The sequence below is a fragment of the Cimex lectularius genome, unplaced genomic scaffold, assembly GCF_000648675.2.
Source record: "Cimex lectularius strain Harlan isolate CLEC.00 unplaced genomic scaffold, Clec_2.1 scaffold190, whole genome shotgun sequence".
Lineage (NCBI taxonomy): Eukaryota > Metazoa > Arthropoda > Insecta > Hemiptera > Cimicidae > Cimex > Cimex lectularius.
Window position 1 is genome coordinate 398,216 of NW_019392798.1, and position 12,934 is coordinate 411,149.

General features: G+C 35.3%; 2 protein-coding genes across 5 annotated transcripts in view; one reads left to right on the plus strand and one right to left on the minus strand.

The window, feature by feature from the left end:
• LOC106664304 overlaps window positions 1–12,934 on the plus strand; it is a 167,789-nt gene that overhangs the window by 13,662 nt on the left and 141,193 nt on the right. The window lies entirely within an intron of this gene.
• On the minus strand, window positions 2,323–3,412 carry LOC106664302 (factor V activator RVV-V alpha-like). Its single transcript, XM_014389906.2, has one exon. The coding sequence runs from the start codon at window positions 3,315–3,317 to the stop codon at window positions 2,403–2,405; it is 915 nt and encodes a 304-aa protein (XP_014245392.1). The 5' UTR covers window positions 3,318–3,412; the 3' UTR covers window positions 2,323–2,402.

Consider the following 12,934-nt stretch of genomic DNA (forward strand, 5'->3'; position numbering starts at 1 on the left):
TAAGTATGACGGTCCTGAATTCGAACCCTGGACCTTTGCCTTACAGTGATGAGCGCCGTGTCAACGCCTAAACCGTTGCGGCCACCGACGCCCCCTATAAATTGTATTAAATAAGTCAGTGTGCAAATGTGTAATATTTAGTATTACATTATAAAATACAATAGAATATATATCTGAATAGAATTAAAATAAATCAGTTGGCTATAACGGTACCTGAAAAAATTAGGGAAAAACACAACTTTGACATACCCTTTCAAGTGACCATAATCTCTATAATAGAGACCTTTAGAAAAACAATAACCGCAAGTTTCAGGAAGTGGCATATATAATATACAGATGGAATTTGGTACAGGGAGTTGATGTAGGGATAATTGGGGTGAACTATACCCTAGCAAAGCCCCTTGGACAAATCCCGACATCTGGGCCGGGTTAAGCAACCCCTTCCTTTCACGCTAATAAATTACATTCATTCCAATAAATTAACATAAACACAACACTGACTAACCGTACAAAAGCTATATAGATTCAAAAATTCCTATAGTCTTAAGATACCGTATCCGTGACCCAAAACTACGCACAGGGCCGACGCTATATAGAATTATTGCTGAAAACATCCAACCTTTTACAATTGAAAATATGCTCGACCGTTATTATATTCTTGCAGAAGTTACCCATGAGTTATTCTTGCATGACCTTGCGTAGTCTTGTCAGTATGGCCTTTTCCCTGTTCGACACGTTCTCCTTGGCCAAGGGACCGACGTCTTTTTTAACCCGCCACAGTTTGGCAGGGTTATTTTTTTTAACTAGAGTAAATCATGTGATAGCAATATAATAAACAAAAATGTCTCTTTTCTTCCATCATGTATTTATCCATACACCTCACAAATGATAGGATTTTAACAAATATTACATATCTTCATAAAATGAGGATTTTGTCGGTTCTATTGTTCATATTTAACGATTTTATTTTTAATTCCATTATTTTTGGCATCGTTGAAAACACAGAGATATTTGTTTAATCGGAAACTGATCGATTGTTGCGAAGCCGTATACAAATTTGTTTACAGCTCAAGTTGCTTGGACGTTTTTCATATAGCTCTGCTCAAATGTGGTTGGATATTTGATAAAGGGCCAAATTCGTTGATCAAATCTTCGACGAAATTTACTTTTATTAGATCATAAAGACAAGTTATCAATGTTCATGGCTGAAAGGTAACTACGTAGTTTAGCGAATGCTAAAAAATACGAGGCAAAAATCCTGTTGAATTTGATTTCCTATTACGAATGTAGCATTTTCAACAGCGCTCAAAAAATATCACCTCCTGCAGTTCCTTATTGATCAGATTGCTTGATCTAACTCCAAGTAATAACATTGTCTATTAATTAATAAAATAATTTACATAAAGTAACTAAATTTATTAAATTGTTTCCAAACGTAAATTTGAGTGTTGTTACGAATATTATTTTTCGTGCGTTATTCGACTGGTGGGACGAGAAAACGGCAAGTCGGTTTTATGCTGAACCAGCTTTGGGCCACTTATTGGGTTCGTCTTCATTTTATCGGAGTGAAACTCATTTCAGTTCCTCACTGAAGATGGCGCAATGCCGGTTCAGCATGAGTTCATCGACTCGCAGATGAACACCAATCATCAAGTCAGTTTTTAGCTAATACATTATGAATAAGTTCAATTCGTGATAATTCTTGTTGAGCTTTGCGGAGTTATGAACTTATATTTTGATCTGCCTAATTTACCTGTTTAGTCTGTCATAATCGTTTTGTCAATCTTCATTAGTCGGTCTTTCTGTTTTTTTTTTTACTTTTTATGCGTTCTTACATTTTTTTTTCTGTGGTATTTTGTCTGGGTTAGGTGGTTTTATTTTTATGTATTGTAGTGTTATGAATGGTTTGTGTGAGTTTTTTTATGTGTTCATAGGTTTCCTCTTTTCAATTGTTGTCTTTGTGGATCTAGTAATACTGTTGCAAGATAACATGATAAAATTACCAAGATGTCAGCGTATTACAAAATCCTGGCGAGTTGTCCTTCACCTGAAAGCGAAATTAATGACTGATTATGAGCTGCCTGTTTTTTTACATATGTTTTTTTATCAGTATTATTGTATTTACGTAGCAACCGTTGTTGGATGATGTGTTTTGAGTTTGGTTTGTACGTTTTAGTGATTCTGCTCGTTTGTTGTAATTTGTTCCGTTTTGGGACATATATTTGCCTGTTATATACTAAAATTGAAAGGTAGAAAATTCCCGTCGTTATAACAAATATTTATATAATATGTCAAATTTTATATTATAAAAGTATTAAATCATGTGATTGAAAGAGTGTATTTTGAAAGTATCAAGAAGCGAATTTTTGTGTATAGATGTGTTAAATTGTGTACGTAAAAAATTAAACGTAGTTGTTTAGAACGAGAAGGAGACTGAGTACAATGACACTGAACTCAACACCGGTTCGTCCGTATAGGGCATAGCTCCGTTCATTAAAATCGAAATAATCGAGATAAAACCAGTAAAGGAGGAAGTACTGTGGTAAAGTGATGTCGATGCAGTCCCAATTGGCCGTGGCCAAAGCGTACACATAACCTTCGCAAACCAACGGACTGCCTGAGTCGCCGTCGCAAAAGGCTTCGCCCTGTTTACCAGAAGAAGCGCATATTTCACCAAATTTAGTCACCAAATCTTCGGCTTTCCACGCCGTTTCTCTGCATCTGCGCTCTTCCCACGGCTTGACTTCGATGACCATCAGGACCGTTGACGGGACTTCACCCTTGGTGTTTGGGTAATCTGTAACCCCCCATCCCATAGCCATACAGGGTTTTCCGGATACGACGAATTGTTCCCAGGCCTTCTTGAATTCCTCCTTGTTTCTTGATACGATCTTCATGGGCTGCAGTGTGCTGCTCGGGACGAAAGGTTCGCTCAGTTCTGCCGTCGCGATGTCGTGGAAGAAGCTACCATCCTGCCGGCGCTGGAACCCCCGGTGAAGGCTGTACTGTTTTATCGTCCTTTCTTGGTAACCGTCTGACCGGTCCGTGTAATTCACCGTTCCCCCAATTACTTTTGCAGTTTTTATATTAAGGTAAACTTTCCTATCGTTTCGGTCCCAGAGAAAAAAACAGTGTGCAGCGCTTAAAACCTTACTCATTGTCATAAGACTCCCGCCGCAGAACAAATTACCATAGATAAAAACGGCGAAAGGGAATTCCCCTTTATTGGCACTTCTCGCTCCATATGTTTTATCAGTGACTCCTAGTAGTTCTGGAATGATGAATGCAAAAATAATGAAGAGTGTCGACAGTGGCATTTGGTAAAAATTTGGAATTTGGAAATGTAAGTGTGAAAATTTTGAGAATTTGAAAGAAAACAAAATAAATTATGAATTCACATTCGTTATTGCGATCACATGTCTAATTAAATATTTTTAATATTACGTACGTTAGAAATATTGCATTCATATTCTCTTTGAAAAAATAATAAATTTTTCTTGATAAAAAAATCTATTCAGGGTAAATTACAAGGTGCATATTTCTGACGTGAACTCTATTCTAAATTACTTCTACATTAGCTTAAAATCAAGAAAAATACAGTTTGTTTCATTTAAAAAATTATATTTTTTCTTCTTTTAATATTAAATGAAATTACTATTCAAAATATATCCCACTGCGATCCTCTGTCATTAGGTTTCCTTCAAACAGGTGCGGGAAAGCTGGTACTTTGGGATGGTTGTCCAAAAATTCCTACGCGGGAATTACTTCTGCTAAACTATTAATTTTTCCTTGAGACAAAGTAGGCTATATATAATCAATTCTAATAAATTTGTACTAAATTGTGTACTAAAAACGGCGAAAGGAAAATAATTAAAAACAAAAAAAAAAACCGCCCAAGAATACACCCGGCGAGCCTGAGGTCTTGACTCTCAGCGATTATTCCATTCTAAACAGTTAATTTAGATTTCCTCTAGTAAAAAAAGGTGACTAAATTTTGGTTGACATTTGGGTGAAACAATTTTATTAATTCATTCAAGATCAATTTTAAATATTAATTAAATTTCTTCGTTGTTTTTTCCTTTTTTTGTCCTTCGCTTTATCCAAACCCATCACATGAAATTTATTTCTCTTTTTGACATAAATATCATTTAACTAGTCATAACAGAATTCGGATTTCCCTGCTTTGTGAGCAAATGTTGGGCCGAACGTTATCTTTCTGGAATAGAAATCCTTTTTGCAGTTTTCCAAAGTTAGGCAACGCTGTGACATTTTTCGCGTACAGTCTTTCTAACTTCATCGTAGAGTTCAGAGTTCCCTGAAACACAAATTTGTGAAGAATACCCGGATGGAATTTTTTTAACATGGATATGTTTTTGGGCTGGATACGCATTTTTTGTATGTAATCATTTTTGCGTCACCGAACTCGCATTACCAAGGAATGCTCACGGGTTGGGTTAGATTAGGTTTTGTTTATTATTATTAGATAGGTAAGGTATGGTAAGAAAAGGTAGAGTCAAAGACTGTTACGTTAGGTATAGGTAAAGGTAGGACTAGAGTTAAAATTAGGGAAAGATTATGTTAGGTGGGATTAGAGTTTGGATTAGGCTTATGGTTAGTAACGGATTAGGTTTACGGTTCGGTAGGGTAGGGTTACTTTTTTGTATTACAATTACCCACATTTTAACACAGTCTTTTGGTAAAGGTAAGGTCTTTTCGTATCACATGAGCTTTTTGGAAAAGTTTTCGTTATTCCCACTGGCACGAATATGCACGACCAGTCTGTTACCAATTTACATCAGTATTGGTGGTCACCTTGATGATGTTTATTCCGACATATCAATTGTTTCGGTTTTTCGGTGAGTGATGTTCATTATCAGTAACGTCGATGGTGAACGATATATTTCGATATGCAATTAACATCGATGTAGCCTAATTGATCCTGCGGCGATATTTAGCGATATGAATGATGTCTATACTTTATTTATCATTTGATTAAATAGGCGAGAATCATAGGGAAGCGGCTGCGACTAGTGCCATATCATCGTCCAGGTTCTTGTTTTACAACAAACTAAACATTCAATCAAATTTGTTTTATGAGGTTAATTAATCGAATTTATATCTTACACTCCATGGATGGACCGATAAATTACCTGGTGCTCTGTCTGTAACCTAAATGCAAGAGAGGACTTATTCCATTATTTAGCAATATGTACTGTTCTTGCCGAGTTCCGTATGCTTTACCTGGGTACTTCCAAGCTTAGTGAATCCCAGCTCAATTCTCTGCTCGACTCTTATTGCCGACCACTCATTAAATTTGCACGCTTTGCGTGGCATTATGGATACTTTGTAGTACAGCAGTTCAATTTTTAAACATTCTCACTCGTTCTTCACAATGGTTTGTATTTTATTTGTTCCATTTTTTTCTCTTTTACATGTTTGTTTACACAATATTTGTATTTTTACTTAGTTAAGTGTTACATTCTATTTTTTTTGTATCTTTCTCTCTTCCTTTCTATACCTTTGATACTTGAAAACCCTCAAAAACTGTCAATGGAAGGGGGAGAGTGAGGGAGGAGAATAATATTGCCAAGGATGGTCCTACATTTAGGAAATAAAGTATTGTTATTATTATTATTAGAATTACGAGACCTCCTAGGAGGCCTGATAGATCAGGGGGAGTCACCCACCTTGGTGCCTGAGCGACTCCGAGGTTGGGCTCTAGTCGGGCGCCATCGACTTCTTTGGTCCTTTCGCCGCCCTTACGTTCCCTAAAACTAGTCATTCTCACACTCACTCATACAATAAATACATACAAACTCCTATGTACAAACCCAATCACACATGCATTTTTTATTTTTTTATATATATATATTTTTTTTTGACTGGGGCTTCCGACATCTAGGTCATTTCAGCCCCCAACTAAGTCTATATTCTATTTACCCTTTCAAACACTACATTCATACAAATAAATACATTCATACACATAAATACATCCATACAATACACTCATTCCGTTTGGTCAGTGGAGTACTTGATATTCCTCCACCGACCTATACTCAAACTAATCTAGAGAACTTTTATAAATATAATTCCATCGACCTCGAACACACACTCATACGCTCTCAACGTTATATTTCACCCTCACCCCTCGCCATTCACGCTAATAAATACACGCACTCAAACAAAACATATGGACACACAACAATTTTTAACTTTATCAACCGCACTACAATTCTTAAAAACAAGTTAGTAGGCACTTTCTTTGGGTACACGTGACTGTCCTTTAGTAAAACTGTAGTTTGTATTGAAGCACTAGTTTATTTCTATAATACACTTTTACGTAAAACAATATGTATTTTTTATCGAATTATAACATACTTATTTTAATTTAAACTAACGTAAACGGGCATCATGAAATTCACGAGTTTTAAAAGAATATATTTAATTTTGATGGTTTGAAAGGAAATCCACTCAAAAAATAGGAAAATTATTTAGTGGTACATTAAAATTTGACTAACAATTTATTGCCTAGTCTTACTCTTAGTTAAATATTTCCTCCTCTGGCCACGCGGAAGGACTTAAATCTCCTAGGCATTGAGTAAATAAGAGATCGGATTTCGTCTCGTAAAACAGAATCCCATTCTTTAACCGTCTCTTTATCATGTCCCCTAAGTGTTCTATAGGAGAACGTGCTGGCCAATTCATTGTGGGAATCCCTATGTCCTCTAAGTAATGGATGACAACTAGAGCTACATGGGGTCGAGCATTATCACCATAAATGGAGCTAATGGGTATCGTTCTGTATGGCAATCGGTACGTGCATGGAGTCGATAATACCCCATATTTTTAAAAGGATGTAACGCATGGCACATGAGGCAAAACGTTCTCAAGAACCTGATGCGGAACGTCTATTCTCATGAATCTTTCTGATGACTGTTTTAGACCCTTAGATTAAGGATTTGGAGTTGACTACCTATCGTTAAATGACTGTTCCGTAATGTGGTAGGGGCAAGAAAAACCAGAACTCTACTCGTCCTACATCGTGGTCAACCAATACTTTGTTTTCCTTCGAGACTTCCCGTGACCCTAAAACTATGTATTTTAACGTGGATGGTCCCAAAACTTGAACTTGGTAACGAAGGCTACTACGTCCGTCTTTGGGAAAGCACCACCCGAGCGTGGCTCGACTTAAAACACGTTTAAAAAAATTAAAAGTTGTTTCATCAAATGAAATCAATTAAAAACCAATTAACTCACTCGATTAGTTCGCTCTGGAAAGAATGAAATTGAACTGATTTTCTTTCTTAATCTAAAGAGAGTAAAAGGATTAGTATCCCTCTATGAAGGCAATCAACATGTTATTAATCCCTTTTGCTTACAGTGTTAGATATTTTGGGTTGACCTTGTACCCAAATTTGAGATTTAATTTACATATTGATTCTTTGGTCTCCCGTCAGAGAAAGCTTTTTATCAATTTAGAATTTACGGAATTTTCTGAAAATTGAACTCTTAAGGGCAGTATATTTTTCTCTTGCACAATCCATAGCCTATGGTATTGTTTCCTGGTGGGGGGGGTTTACTAATAAATGCTATACTAAGCTTGTATGTAACTAGATGTAACTATAAACGCTTAAAATTATTTTACGTAAACCTTATAGATATAATCCGAAAAAAATTATATAATGAATTTAATGTAATGATTCTATACCAAATCTTTCTTAATGTTTATGTTTGTATATATGTAAAAATACTCTTGTAACTAGTTACATCAATGAATATAACACAAGACACAATTCATTAGCTAACACGCGTTGTTTTTTTTAAATTTTTTTAAAGAGAGGATCATTTCAAAAACTACAAAAAAGGCAAAAAATTATAATTTCAAAAATTTTAAATTGTAATTAAGATATTTAAAAGCCAAGATTTAATTTGATTGTTTGTTTTTTCATACTACACGTTTATTCTGTATTATGTTTCTTTATTTGTTTGTTTTCCATTATGCTTTTGTAAAGATATGTTTATTTTCTGAGGATCTCCAAAAACTCCTGCTGTATAGTACAAGCTTTGCTTTTTGATAGCAGGCAAGAATGTACCAAAATATTATTTTTTGTTGTAATTTTATTTGTAATGTACATACTTGCAAATATTATTATTTTATTTATGTGCCATATTATTGTTATTATTATTATTAATTCCATTATATTTCGTGGTTCGATTGACTAAATAACTTCTTTCAATTAATTAATACTTATGTAAAGTATTGGTTGAAATGAAATGAACCACGATATAAGTAAAACGAAGTATATTTTCACTAAAGCTCTCCGTGGCTATTTCATTTGTCACCGAGAATCGAATCCTGATTACACGACATTTGAAAAATGGCAAAAAAGAGGGAAAATTTGAATGTTGGGTTGAAGTAGAAAGTTGATGTCCAAGTGAACCGAAGCTCAAGTGGTAGAGCAGCGGCGTATTTAGCCGAAGGTCGTGGGTTCGAAAACGCTCGTGACACTAACTTTTTCATTTACACCAATACCTTAAATAAAGATTAATTAATTGAAAGAAATTATTATTAATGTTGCGTTTACGTTTTAAGTCAACTATTAATCTATTTATACATAGTTATTACTAAAAATAAAAAAATACAAGGTCCGCTGTTATGTCTTTGAGAGTACGTTAGCATTATTTTGTTACGTATTTATAGGCAATTTAGAGGTAAGGTTTTACTTACTTACATAGTAAGTTGAATATAATCTAGAACTCAGCAGTTCCTATCACTATAATCTACTCCCACTGTGTTTGTTTACGGTCGAAATTAATTGAATCTGTCCTTATACCGAGCTGAAATTCTATGGGAATGCCTTGGACATCGGCAATGAGATTGTCAAAAAATCTACTTTTTTCCTAGATCGAACTCTTCGGAATGTTGCTTACCAGTGGCGCTTTCATCAGTTGAATTATTAAGCCGGAGAGAGATGTGAGACCGAACTCACTTATGATATATTATTACCGTGTGGATTACAAACAGCCTCCGCTGTACTAAATTAACGGGGGAGTTATACACGCATTCACATGGATCTGGACTACACATGCGTCCGAATTTTCCTAGACGAGTCAATTTTCCTGTAAAATAACTTTTTCACACTGTGAAAAAATATAACAATTGGCGTAAAAGTTTGAAATGTGCTTGGTCGTCCCGCAAAGCCTTCACAAGTTTGGATTTAGCCTCTCTCTTTCCAGAAACAGTAACTTCCTCGTTTTTCCTTGAAAGTTCAACATAAATAAAAAAAAAATTAAATTCAAAATCAATCATTTAAATTAAAACTAAAACACTGGTTTCCTAAAAAATAAATAGAAAACAACACTCCCATGTTGTACCATTGTTGTTTTAAGTTAAGAAAACTCTGAAATCTACTTAGACTCGGCTTTGTTTTTATCAGTACTAATACGTTTTTCTTAAAAGTATTTCCCTGTTATTCGCTTCATTTTTATAAAGGAACTATCTGATTTATGTATTACATACACATCCAAACACACAACTCACAATCTATGGAGACGACACCTCAATCTTATCTACACACAATTCAATCCTAGATACAAAATCAATCCATTATCTGAACCTAATTTCCGAGAGGTGCACTCTGGGCGGGTTGAATCAGGTTGAACGAGTAAAAAAGCAAAATGTTTACCTCAAACGTTAAACCAGCCTACCGATGCACATAAAATACACGACCGACCGACCAAATCCGCTACCTTGAGCATTTCTTAAATAGAAGGTTTACACTGAACCGACATACACCTACGTATTACATTTCACTCCTTGTCTCATCCCTTATATTTCTCCTCTTTGACAGCTGTGTCGCTTATTTGGACTTTCGGAGGAACAAAATAATCGTCTAAAAAGTTTGATGTACGGTTGTATCAGATTTATTTTCAGCGCCTCCCGAATGTCCCGTCTCACACCTATCCTGGCGTTATTCCTCCTTCCGTAGGAAGTATTCCTAGGCTCCTTCCTTTACTTCATAAACATTAGTCACACTATATTTTCAATCTACTTCAATTCAAATCTTCTATCCACTCCTTAACACCCGCTCGTTTCCCAATGCCCTATATTTTCCTAGTCACAAAACGTCCACATTTCAGCGGTCCTTCCTAGCTCGTGCCACAAATCTCTGGAATTCTCTTCCTCTCAACCCGCAAAACCGCCTCCCTTGGCACATGCCAAAACCAAATTTACACCCAAAAATTCATGGTGTGTGGTCCATGGCTGGAATTATTCAGTACTTCTTTTTGCCTAGAGGTGAGACCATTACCTCTACATCGTGCTGCAAGGAAATTGACGAAATTCATAAAAAATTGCTCATAAAACAACCTGCATTGGTTAATCGGAAAGGTCCTATTCTCCTCCTCGACAACGCCAGGCCTCATGTTTCAAAACATACTGAAAACAAATTGAAACAGCTCGGCTACGAAGTTCTTCAGCATCCACCTTATTCTCCAGATTCGTATCCAACATATTTTCACCTGTTTAGGAATTTAGCCAACTTCGTCAAAGGAAAATTTTTCGAAAATTATGTTCATGTCCAAAAAGCGTTTCATATTTTGTTTCATTTCAACACTCAGAGTTCTTCAGTTCCGGCATAAAAAGTTGGTCACGCTTCCAATACTTGCAATAATTTTTTTTATATAGTAATTTTACTAAAAAGCCTTTCCCTTGGAAGCGAAAATTTCATGCGAAACAACCCAAAAGAACTTAATAAGAGATATGGCATACTCAGACATCTACTGGGACTAAAATAAACATCAACACTAAGCATAAAAAACAAACTAACCGCTAACAAAATACTCGTGAAAGCTATTCGACATACGGAACGAACTGTGAAAGGCTCGGCCAAATCTTCCACATCCAACGGGTTCAATCCTTTCAATGCAAGTTCCTCCCGTAACCTCTATGCCCCCTTTTACGTCACAAATCAAATGATCCATAAAGGGCTTAAAAGCCCATTCGTGAAGGATCATATCGATCATATCCGAACACGCTTCTTCAATTTCCACTCTAAACTATCCCTCCACCCTAACCCACTGGCCCAAATTCTTTCTTCAACGTCCCACCCTTACAATCCCCCTCGCCTGGTGACTTCCTATCTTTCCAAACTAATAAAAGAGAGGTCAAGCACTGGCTGGTTTCTCTTGCCATTCATAGTCCAACAGACGTGGCAGATTTGTTTATAACTATATTATTTTCTCAATGTATAAAAATGTATTCAAAAAGTATTACGATAACAAAGTGCGATGATCTAAATAAGACAGTAACAACATGACATTTTGTCATTATCTAAAATTCATTATTGGATAATAGCTAACGAGCTTTTGTTTATCACATATATGATGTCATAGTGGCGACAGTATGCCACTAAAGCGGGCTTATTTAGCAATGATAAAACATAAAAATAATTTATGTCCTCATAAACTTTACGACATTTCCCTTTTCAAGACCGTTTTAGGATTTCATATTTGTTAACCATCGATTTCACGCCATTCAATTAATTATTCTTCAACCTATAAATGGCAAAGTGTAATTTATTATTTTGTGACATTTTAAGCCGAAACTCCTGGACCGCCGGCGACACTTTCATTGATAATTTCTATTATCGTTGGCAGAACTACCTTGGGCAAAATCGATGTTCGCGCTTGCGGTTTTCATTACAACACAAACCTAGAGCCACATTTCTATTACAACGTGCAATTACGGGTGTAATTAGTACAGTTTAGTTCTGACAATGAAATTTGTTTATTTGAATTTAATTGACTTTGGTTTTATTTATTATTGATATCCGTTTTTGGCTTTTTAAAGCGATCGTGCTGTTTTAATTCTTCACTCTCGACTACTTAGCGCTACCATGCAAAGTAACAAATATGTCGTCATAAACTCACATGAATAAAATGATAATAATGTCAATATAGTTGATACAAATTGGCTATAAGAGGTAGAGACGAGGTTCCAATGAAAAACCCGTCCATTATCCTTTTATCCCCACGGCACCTGATCTACTGGTTAACCATTTATAAACGCAGACGGCAAAATAAAGAAGAAAAAAGACCACTTAATAATTTTGGCCGTGCTTTTTTGAAAATTTTATCTGAAGGAGAGAAAATTTAACTCGACTGCATTCATTAACCCTGGTCTCCCTGAACCAATATTGACGGATCCAGATATCTCTAATTATCTCTTTAATATGATAAAGCCCACTAATCCGCTTTTCTTGACTTAAGTGGGAACGGTTGAATATTTGATATTGTTGAGATATTTTTCGATCAACGCTTTAAACGAATGAAAATAGTTAGTAATCAATTTAACGATTTAATATGACAAGTATGTTTAATTGATTTGGCCTTTTGTCCGACTTAAACCGAAGTTTAATGATCATTGATCATCCCCTAGTGAACAAACATGGAGGATAGGATACCATGAGATAATCCGGGATGACATCTGACATCCAATTCGAAGCACATCCTACCAAACACCAATTAAACTGCGCGTTAATTAATTAATCTTTCCCTTGTATACACAGTAATAATAATGTTTGTACGGTTAACATAAAATCGCCCGTTTCCTAATGCTTACTATTACAAGAAGACAAAAATTTAGATTTTTTGAGGGATGTTTTTGCCTCAAATTGGTTGAGTTTCATGTTTTACTAAGCTTTCCGTATATTTCTTTATATTTTTCCACTTACTATTAGTATTAAATGTTCTTTAAAAAACTTACATCTGTATTTTTTTTAATCATTGAGAAAATATCATTATAAATTGATTTGTAATTATACACATAGTCTAAAAAGGTTATGTTAAAACGAGCTGTGAAACATTTTTTTGAACATTTTACATAAAACTCGAGTTTGAAATTCGCATAGCTTTATTTATACGGAAGATCGAT

What these genes read in the sequence shown, in the direction of transcription:
- LOC106664302 (XM_014389906.2), bottom strand. Translation starts at nt 3,317, where the DNA reads ATGCCACTGTCGACACTCTTCATTATTTTTGCATTCATCATTCCAGAA.